The 11,610-nt window shown below is 37.4% G+C and overlaps 1 protein-coding gene across 1 annotated transcript in view; it reads left to right on the plus strand.

Annotated features, from left to right (window-relative positions):
* LOC131939635 (trichohyalin) overlaps positions 1–4,921 on the plus strand; it is a 51,070-nt gene extending 46,149 nt beyond the window's left edge. Inside the window, exons 23-27 of the mRNA XM_059298069.1 lie at positions 677–745; positions 1,643–1,755; positions 2,887–2,989; positions 3,171–3,364; positions 3,526–4,921. Coding sequence (XP_059154052.1) covers positions 677–745; positions 1,643–1,755; positions 2,887–2,989; positions 3,171–3,364; positions 3,526–3,646 — 600 coding nt within the window. The 3' untranslated portion in view covers positions 3,647–4,921. The remainder of the gene's footprint in view (positions 1–676; positions 746–1,642; positions 1,756–2,886; positions 2,990–3,170; positions 3,365–3,525) is intronic.
* Positions 4,922–11,610: the final 6,689 nt, after the last annotated feature.

The following is an 11,610-nucleotide window of genomic DNA, read 5'->3' on the forward strand; positions in this document are numbered from 1 at the left end:
ATGACGTCACACTCGTAGGGGGGAGGGGGGGGGTCCGTAATTTTGTGACGATGTGTGATGAGGGGGAGGGGGGGGGGGTCAGATGTTGCGACGTCACATTTTTGCATTATAAAAAAGCAATGTAAAAAAACAAATTTTAGACGTTATTTCGCGTTTTAGATAACTTTTAATAAATTATAATAGTTTAGTCAAGATTTTGGAAAAATATTTAAAATATCGATGTTTTAAAAAAATTCAACTGCAATTTTGAGGGGGGTTGTAGGTTGAGGTGTGACGTCATTTTAGGGGGGGGGGGGTCTGGCTTTTTGTGACGACGTGTGACGGAGGGGAGGGGGGAGGTAAAAATCGTCAAAAAAAGCGTGACGTCATTTATGGATGACCCCTAAGGAGGAAATGGCCGCATAGGTTTGAGGTAAGGAGGAAATGGCCGCACATGAGAGGTTTGAGGTAAGGAGGAAATGGCCGCACAAGAGAGGTTTGAGGTAAGGAGGAAATGGTTGCACAAGAGAGGTTTGAGGTAAGGAGGAAATGGCCGCACATGAGAGGTTTGAGGTAAGGAGGAAATGGCCGCACAAGAGAGGTTTGAGGTAAGGAGAAAGGGCTGCAAGTTATTGCAGAGCAGGATAGGATTAGATAATGTAATCAGTGGTAACAGTTTGTTTATGTTTATTTACAGGCTGCACTGCTGGAAGCACAAAAAGCTGCAGAAGAAGAAGAAGAGAAATTAAGAGAACTGGAGAGACAAGTAACTCAATATTTTTACAAACTTTAACTTGATCTCATAATGATGAACTGAGTATGGTTAGTTGTAAGAGTCCTCTTTAGAGGATCGATTGGCAGATGAAGTAGAGTTTATGTTTCTCGACCTCGGCACATGAAGGGATAATTTGGTCAGCACTATGCCCAGGCACCTTTACTTCCCCTAACCAATTAGGTACCAATTAGAGCTGGGTGGACTCAGAGATTTTCCACTGACTTGATCTCGAACTCGAGACTTTTGGGTTAGCAGTCTAGTGCTCTACAGCTAGGCCAAGAAACCAACAGGTTAGCTGTAAAAAGTTTAAAAATACATCTAAGCCTTTTTTAAACCAGTGATTGCATGGGTGTTCCATGAATGAGTTTATCTAAACACGTCTGTCCTCATTTAAACAAGTGATTACATAGGTGTTCTGTGAATGAGTTTATCTAAACACATAGGTGTTCTGTGAATGAGTTTATCTAAACACATAGGTGTTCTGTGAATGAGTTTATCTAAACACATAGGTGTTCTGTGAATGAGTTTATCTAAACACATAGGTGTTCTGTGAATGAGTTTATCTAAACACATAGGTGTTCTGTGAATGAGTTTATCTAAACACATAGGTGTTCTGTGAATGAGTTTATCTAAACACATAGGTGTTCTGTGAATGAGTTTATCTAAACACATAGGTGTTCTGTGAATGAGTTTATCTAAACACATAGGTGTTCTGTGAATGAGTTTATCTAAACACATAGGTGTTCTGTGAATGAGTTTATCTAAACACATAGGTGTTCTGTGAATGAGTTTATCTAAACACATAGGTGTTCTGTGAATGAGTTTATCTAAACACATAGGTGTTCTGTGAATGAGTTTATCTAAACACATCTGTCCTCGACTACCCAGGCTGAAGAGGAAGCTTTCCAACGACTTCTGGATGAGAAGGAGGAAGCTGAGACACGACGCAGAGAGCTTGAAAACCAGGCCAGACAGATGCGGGAGGATGAGGAGAGAATACAGTAAGGGAATTATTTTTTTTATCTATACACAGATGTTACCTAATATGTATTAGTTGACAGCTTTTACTTTGAATGCTGGTTGATTGGATGGTTAGTTGACCTAAACATTAATTTTTAAACCTGTTGGTTGGGTAACGTAAACATACATTTTTAAACCTGTTGTTTGGTTAACCTAAACCTAAATTTTTGCACCTGTTGGTTGGGTAACCTAAGCCTACATTTTTGCACATGTTGGTTGGGTAATCTAAACATAAATATTTTAACCTGTTGGTTGGGTGACTTAAACCTAAATTTTTAAACCTGTTGGGTAACCTAAACCTGTTGGTTGGGTAATCTAAACATAAATATTTAAACCTGTTGGGTAACCTAAACCTAAATTTGTGCACCTGTTGGTTGGGTAACTAAAACCTAAATTTTTAAACCTGTTGGGTAACCTAAACCTGTTGGTTGGGTAATCTAAACATAAATATTTAAACCTGTTGGGTAACCTAAACCTAAATTTGTGCACCTGTTGTTTGGTTAACCTAAACCTAAATTTGTGCACCTGTTGTTTGGATAAACTAAACCTAAATTTGTGCACCTGTTGTTTGGATAAACTAAACCTAAATTTGTGCACCTGTTGTTTGGATAAACTAAACCTAAATTTGTGCACCTGTTGTTTGGTTAACCAAAACCTAAATTTGTGCACCTGTTGTTTGGATAAACTAAACCTAAATTTGTGCACCTGTTGTTTGGTTAACCAAAACCTAAATTTGTGCACCTGTTGTTTGGATAAACTAAACCTAAATTTGTGCACCTGGTGTTTGGATAAACTAAACCTAAATTTGTGCACCTGTTGTTTGGATAAACTAAACCTAAATTTGTGCACCTGTTGTTTGGATAAACTAAACCTAAATTTGTGCACCTGTTGTTTGGATAAACTAAACCTAAATTTGTGCACCTGTTGTTTGGATAAACTAAACCTAAATTTGTGCACCTGTTGTTTGGATAAACTAAACCTAAATTTGTGCACCTGTTGTTTGGATAAACTAAACCTAAATTTGTGCACCTGTTGTTTGGATAAACTAAACCTAAATTTGTGCACCTGTTGTTTGGATAAACTAAACCTAAATTTTTGCACCTGTTTTTCAGACGTGAGATGCTGGAGGAGGAGAAGAGACTGGAGACTGAGAGAAGGAGGCACGAGGAGGCAGAAGAGGCAAGGAGAGAACAGGAGCGAGCAAGACTTAGAGAGGTAATAAAACTTGGACTGGATGGGATTGTAACTAGTCAATATTTCACTTCCACCCCATCTTACTAATGTCTCTTATTATTTTCTTTCTTAAAAACTTCTACAGTTTAAAAAAAAACTTTTTTTTACAAATATCTACAATAATTTTGTTTTCAAATATTTGTACTTAAAAAATTGCTTTCAGCTCCAGAGGCTGGAGGAGGAGGCTAGAGAGAAGATGAGGGGGGAGCTGGAGAAGAGACGGGCCTGGGCCCTACAGCGAAGGGAGCACAACCTGCGGACCAGGTCCTACATGGACTCCATCAAACAGGCGCAGGGAATCACAGAACCCTGGACCTTTTCTTACTTCGTTAGGTGGCCTAAAGAAACATACATGAGGTACGGTCTTACAGCTTAACACTAATTTTTAGCTCATATGTTGTTTAGCGAATTAATTAGCTTGTATATTGAATACAGTAAAATACCAGCTTTGATTGAAACTAATTCTATTTAAAAGTGGTATCAGCTGAACTATGTGACAGTTTGAATTATTCCAACAGATCTATGGGCACAGACCCCAAGAAGATAAAAGGACCACAGAAACCTCGAGCTAAAATTATCATTGAAGAACCTGGTGGTCCTGGCACGCAGCCTGTAGATCTTGTCTCTGTCAACTATTAGACTTGTCTCTGTCAATTATTAGATGTCATTGTCTCTGTCAATTTGACAACTTTGTTTGTCAACATTTTGACATTTTATGTTAAATTCCCGTTTTTAAGATGGTCCAGTCTGACCCCAACTAATAGGGGATATGTCTGGTCAGCTCATTCGTCAACATATGTCGTGTGCATCATAGGGATTTGAACTCTAGGCCTTCTGAGTTAGTAGTGCATACTGCTACCACCTGACCAGACCACCCTAAACATTTTTAATCTCAATACAAACATGACAGCAAATGAAGGAGATACTGTGGTACCATGTTGATGTACTGTGGTACCATGTTGATGTGTTGTGGTACCATGTTGATGTAATGTTGTACCATGATGATGTACTGTGGTACCATGTTGATGTACTGTGGTTGATGTACTGTGGTACCATGTTGATGTGTTGTGGTACCATGTTGATGTGTTGTGGTACTATGTTGATGTGGTGTGGTACCATGTTATTCTTTAATTTGCCTTTCACCTAAGTGTTATCCTTCTACTCTTGTTTTAGTAGTCCATCCATTATACACTTAGTTTATTAATTATAAGAAAAAGCTTTTCTGTGATATAGCAACTTGTACTGACAGTTTTTGTACAAGTTTTTTTTTAATGTAATGAAATTTTATGTTATGTAATGATTTAAAGAAACTTTTATAAGCAAATTTGTTTTTCAAGGAAGTGTCCTAGGTTTAATTCATACTTTGTTATAGTTACATGTTTTTGCTATAACTCTCAACATTACTTAATAGATCAATCACCATAGGCCAACAAGTTCAAGTCTATGATACATTTTTACTTATAGGCCTACATATTTTTACCTATTCATGGCTACCTGTATAATTTATAGTTAGACCTTTTGTGATATAACCTTTTTATATGCTTGTAAATAAAGTTGCAGTTGATGATTACACGCTGTAATATTTAACTTTTGCTCACTGATATGAACACTGGCTAAATGACTTCATGTTTGACTGGGGTTTCCACTGACCCCACAAATTCACCAAAACAGTGATTAAATGTTACATTAATTTTACTTGCCAACTGAGACCTTACTTAAAACATGCAGACCAGAAAAATAATTTTTGTTTACTTTATAAAAACAGGCACTGAAAATTTTTTCTTCTTTAAACCATACAATAAATAAATCTGTTAAAGTTTTGTTCTGAGTTTTTAGTTCACTGCCATTGTTAAATCACCTCTTAAAACTTAAAAATTTATTGCTAGAAAATAATTGTTAATCATAACTTTAAAATAAAAATACAAGTGTATACAGAAACTTTATGTTTTTCTATCTACATGTTATTGTACAGGAGTATTTATAAAGTAAAATAGTAATTAGATTTAGCAATGATCTATTGGGAATAGTTTAAAAATTCATGAACAAATCTTAATAAAAGAAAAATGTTACTGAAGTGGATAAATTTGCCATCCTCACTAAAAATACAATTACAAGTCGTTACAATTTAAAGTGTGAATTTATTGACTATGTTGTTTATGTGCCACAGTAAACATTATGTACCAAATGAGATCCCTAATTCTCAACATATTGGTATTTTTTTATAACATACAGGTCAACTAAGCAGCATGCAAGTAAAATAGTTAATCTGATAGCATACAGGTGAGCTTCACAGCATACAAATTATAAACAGGCAGCCAGTGTTTCTTCCACACTTTTTAACACGTTTTTCTTAACTCAGCTTCGCGTTTGTGGATTTGTTTGTTTGTTGTTAAAATTGACATCGAAAATTAGCCCACTTCTGATTGCTCTACAGATCTGAAATTTGGCATACAGGCTACTTTCGCCTAACAATTTCAGATGCAATCATAAAAACTAGCAATTAGAGACCGTAATTAGCTTAATTTAATTACGCCCCAAGGACCATAAAATTGAGGACATGATTTCTAAAGATACCGACAAGACTGGAGGCTTATTCACACAGTTACTTCGGCCCCAATCGATGTGAGCGCGCTGGCCGTGATCGTATAGTGGTTAGTACTTCGCGTTGTGGCCGCGACAACCCAGGTTCGAATCCTGGTCGCTCAAGATTTTTTAGTCCGTGTATTTATAAACACTTAGTCAAGTCATACTTAATCAAGTCATTAGATTAAGTAGAAAATAAACTATATAAAAAACTTTTTTAAAAACCATGTTTTTCATGTGTAGCAACGGACTAAAAAGGAGAAAATAAAATACTTAAAAAAAACTTTTTAAAAAAACCACGTGGGTCGGGCAGATGGGTCGGGAAATTTGATGGTGAACGTACCCACGTTTTTTGTCAGTCATCACAAGAACCTGCACAGCTCGAGGAAGCACAAAAGAAAAATTTATTTTCTACTTTTTAGTCCACAAGAAAAACGTGGTTTTTTAAAAAGTTTTTTTTAAGTATTTTATTTCTCCCTGGAGGGGGGGGGGGGGGGCGGTCAACATTTTCCGGGGTAGGGACACTAGTAAAAGTATATGTTACTATATAAATTCCATCTCGTCCCCCCCCCCCCGAAGAGATACCTGGAAGAAACTGCTGGCAGCATACAGGTTTACATGACAGCTTACATGTTCGCACAATACGATAGCATACGGGCTCACACGATAGCATACTCTATAATTATAAACATTCTTTCAAACTACCTCAAAGCCATAGTCAATAAACTTTTCACATATGAACTACATCTTTAATAGACCTTTTACGTCAGTAGATCTTGGACTGTGGCTTTTGGTGGATGTGTTAGCGAGAGGATTTATCTGATTTACTGTGGCTTTTGGTCGATGTGTTAGCGAGAAAGGATTTATCTAATGGACTGTAGCTTTTGGTCGATGTGTTAGCGAGAGGATTTATCTGATTTACTGTGGCTTTTGGTCGATGTGTTAGCGAGAGAGGATTTATCTAATGGACTGTAGCTTTTGGTCGATGTGTTAGCGAGAGGATTTATCTGATTTACTGTGGCTTTTGGTCGATGTGTTAGCGAGAGGATTTATCTAATGGACTGTAGCTTTTGGTCGATGTGTTAGCGAGAGGATTTATCTGATTTACTGTGGCTTTTGGTCGATGTGTTAGCGAGAAAGGATTTATCTAATGGACTGTAGCTTTTGGTCGATGTGTTAGCGAGAGGATTTATCTGATTTACTGTGGCTTTTGGTCGATGTGTTAGCGAGAAAGGATTTATCTAATGGACTGTAGCTTTTGGTCGATGTGTTAGCGAGAGGATTTATCTGATTTACTGTGGCTTTTGGTCGATGTGTTAGCGAGAGAGGATTTATCTAATGGACTGTAGCTTTTGGTCGATGTGTTAGCGAGAGGATTTATCTGATTTACTGTAGCTTTTGGTCGATGTGTTAGCGAGAGGATTTATCTGATTTACTGTGGCTTTTGGTCGATGTGTTAGCGAGAGGATTTATCTAATGGACTGTAGCTTTTGGTCGATGTGTTAGCGAGAGGATTTATCTGATTTACTGTGGCTTTTGGTCGATGTGTTAGCGAGAAAGGATTTATCTAATGGACTGTAGCTTTTGGTCGATGTGTTAGCGAGAGGATTTATCTGATTTACTGTGGCTTTTGGTCGATGTGTTAGCGAGAAAGGATTTATCTAATGGACTGTAGCTTTTGGTCGATGTGTTAGCGAGAGGATTTATCTGATTTACTGTGGCTTTTGGTCGATGTGTTAGCGAGAAAGGATTTATCTAATGGACTGTAGCTTTTGGTCGATGTGTTTACGTCAAATGACTTATCCCTCATCTCAACTACTTTTTCATGTTTATTTTTCATTTTAGTCTTATTTTGTCCTATCTTTGTTTTACCAGTGTCAACTTCTTTTGAATCTCTTTCGGAAGTAGGAACGTCTAGTGGTACAGCTTCAGATATTCCTACACAAACTTTGACCAAAATGTACCACTCTCTTCTAAACAAGAGAAAGGAGTCTGCGATCAGCGAAGAGAACGTGATATCTTTTGGAATTCTCTTCTCGTCGTATGTGACGAGAACTAACGGGATTTCCCATGACATCATTTGGTGGCACGTAGTGTGACGTAATATGATGTCGCCCCGGATGTTGAGAGTTGACGGGATATTTTTAACCTGCAGACGTATGTCCAGACAAAGCGGAAGTCTCCGGGCTGTTGTGGAGGTTTTGTCGGACAAGAAGACGTGGAACTTGAGTTTCTCGGTTTTATCTAGCCACCCCCCAAAACGTAGGCACACTTGCAATATGGGGTGATCGAAAGCCTCACTGTACTGATACACAGGTGAGGGGAGGTTATTCAGCTCCCACTCATAAAAAAACAATTGTGGCTGTGCAGGTTTTATTGTTTGGTCAGGAGCTGTCTCGCAAGGGACGTCAGCAAGGTCGGGTAATTTCTTCAGTGGAGTTACAGTTCCTGGTACTGATGAATCAATGCCTTCTGCAAATTGAAATAGTTGTTTTTAGTTTCCAAAACCACTCAACTGGTCACAGAATCGTATTACTTTTAAATATTACATCACGTTAATACAAATGTTTTTAAAAAAAATTCTATTTGTTAGCTATAGGCATACCATTAGTTGTCACTGAGTTTTGTGGGGCTGTAACCGCTTCTGAGAAAAATACCCACATAATAATAATAAATATATATATATATATATATATATATATATATATATATATATATATATATATATATATATATATATATGTATATATATATATATATATATATACTAGCTGCATCCCGTGCTCCGCCACGGTAAATCTTTTTTAAATGTACCAACTTTGGAACAGAACAAAACAAACAAAAACATAACACAAACACAAACAAAACACAACCACAACACAACACAACCACAACACAACAAAACAAACAAAAACATAACACAAACACAAACACAAACAAAACACAATCACAACACAACACAACCACAACCACAACCACAACCACAAACACAACCACAACACAACCACAACACAACCACAACATAACAACAACACAACCACAACACAACACAACCACAACACAACCACAACACAACACAACCACAACACAACCACAATACAACCACAACACAACACAACCACAACACAACCACAACACAACCACAACCACAACACAACCACAACACAACCACAACACAACACAACCACAACACAACCACAACAATAGAATCACCAACGAACAACACGCTTTTCTTAGGCATCCGCGCCCAGAGAGTGCCTTTCCAGCTTTCTCTATACTATAATTCTAAATTTTCACCATCTGTTAACACCGAAAAACAAAAACAAAAAAATAGTGATTTTGAGAGATCATAGTCTAATTAGAAAATAATGTAAATAATCTTAACATTTTTTCTATTTTACTTAACATATAATAATCAATGTGGAAGTAATAAAAAAAATTAACTTAATTTATTGAGAGTGAGTTAAATATTTAAAAAAAAAAACATTTTCCCATACGTCCGCGCTCAGAGAGAGCCTTTCCATTATTCTCAAAAAGTCTAATTTCACCATCTGTTTTCATAACACCGAAAAACAAAAGCAAAAAGATTTTAGAGAAATCATAGACTAATTAGAAAAAAATAATAAATAATATAAATAATCTTAACATTTTTCTCTTTTAATTATGAACATTAACATATACTAATCAATGCGGTAGTAATACAAAAAAGATTAACTTAAATTATTGTTGAGTTAAATATATTTTCAAATTACCTCCCTTGAAAAAAATTACCACAAAAAAAAGTTGAATTAATTAGTTTTTTCGACCTACTTTTATGGAAATGTATCCACTTTTTCTATGAATATTAACGAAAATGATATTTGACATTAATCTTTTTAATACGTTTTAGCAGTTTGCGTGTATTTAATATTTTCTTGACGTTATGCGAAAGAGTAAAAACCGTGGCAATTATAAAATAGCTCTATGCCGCTATATAAACAAACCCTACTCTAATACTTATAATAAGACACTGCGGTGCACTGAAAAGCACAGCATGGTGCGAATGTTTACTTTTATGGCTCCAAAATCTATAGCGATGACGGAAGGACTGACACACTACCTAGCCGCTTATATTATAGATATATATAGATATATATATATATATATATATATATATATATATATATATATATGCGTGGCTGTGTACCTGAATATAAGTAATATAACCTAATATGTTATTTCCATCTTGCCTATTAATAATCTTATAACCTAGAAATACTCCACCATTGAGGTTCTGATGCCCCTCTAGCTAACCTGAGGGCATAGGCATACATGCCATTGGCGTGAATTAGTGGACCGTTGCAGAATTACTCAAAGCAGCAGTGGACTGAGAAAGATTGGGGGGGGGGGGTAAGGGCGGCGGTTTCACATCCAGGGGCGTAGCGAGAGGGGGGCGGGAGGTGCGGACCGCACCGGGTGACACCATTTAGGGGGGTGGCACCAAGGCAAAAAATAGCAAAATATATAGAGAAAAAACTTGAGGGGGGGGGGGGGGGGTGCAAATCGAAAGTTTGAGGGGGGGGGGGGGTACAAATCGAAAGTTTGAGAGGGGGGTGCAAATCGAAAACTTGAGGGGGGGGGGGTGCAAATCGAAAGTTTGAGGGGGGGATGCAAATCGAAAATTGAAAGTTTGTCCCCGGGAAGGGGCGCTACGCCTCTGGGGGGTGACACCATTAAGTGCCGCACCGGGTGACACCCGACCTCGCTACGCCACTGTTCACATCTATTGGCTTTAAATAGAGAAAATTCTTATAATGATAAATGAACGAATATAAATAGAATTAAAAGCTTGTGATTTATTTTTTGTGTTGATCAAAGTTTAGCATTCAGTGACTGTAGGTTAACTGACGCAGATTTCGAGGATCCAAAGTTTATTTCTCAAAAATCTGGTCTGCCGACATGTTCCCCTTAAACTGTAGCGATCCGTTGGGTTCATAGCCCATTGCTTGCAGCTTGTCGTAGCTGATGTTGAGGTAGGTGTACTTGTTCGTCTTCAGATAAACCTGCGGCTCTATTACAGTCGTCCCCCCTGGGCAAGGCAACAGGAAGTTTGTCGACTCAACCCGAAATTTAACGATGTCATACAAGTTATTACATTTATTAGCAAGCAAAGTCGGAAATTAATTAAAATTGTAATTACCAGCTAAAATTAATACGAGCAAGCTGTACCTATTGGATATATTATATTCGGCAACAGACTTTGAAACATTTCTCTATCTGTCTTGATTGCCCCAGGAGAAACCTTGATGGTCTGACTAGGCAAAACACTAGCTCTTTCAGTGTCAGGTAATTGCTTTTGTAATTTTGTTATTTCTTGCTTAAACTGACAAATTTCCAGTGAGAATTTGTCATCAGCTTCTTTTCTTTTTGATACTATTTCAGCTTTCAAAACTCCTAATTCACTTTTAAGCAGCCGCATTTCCTCAGCTGTTTTTCCCACCGCCGTGTGAGTTTGTAGCGCGGATTTCAAAATTTGATTGGTCTGAGTTGCCACATTGGAACTCAGACTCATAATTTCTTTCTTCAGCTCGCGAGCTTCAAGTTTTAGCTCCTGGACGACTTTGATATACTCTGATAATCTGTTCCACAATTTGTCGTCTGTTCGCTCACGCTGTACCATATTCTGCAAAAGATAATTTAGTTATGCCAAAATATTATAAAAAGATAACCTATAGTCCAAAACACTTTAATATTTTTGAATCAAAAATTTTTAGGCAAAATTTTAAATACTTGCAAGCTTTCTCGTTTGAAAAAAATAATAATCACAAATATACATGTTGCACTGATATAGCATACAATTTGCATGTGTCCCAGAGGCGTAGCGACCCTTCCCGGCGCCCGGGGACATACTTTCAATTTGGCGCCCCCTTGGGAGCAAATTTTCGATTTGCACCCCCCCTCGAACTTTTCATTTGCACCCCCCCTCAAACTTTCGATTTGCACCCCCCCTCGAACTTTTCATTTGCACCCCCCCCCTCAAA

This window comes from Physella acuta, unplaced genomic scaffold (assembly GCF_028476545.2).
Source record: "Physella acuta isolate Inbredline_101_S28 unplaced genomic scaffold, ASM2847654v3 ptg000285l, whole genome shotgun sequence".
Classification (NCBI taxonomy): domain Eukaryota; kingdom Metazoa; phylum Mollusca; class Gastropoda; family Physidae; genus Physella; species Physella acuta.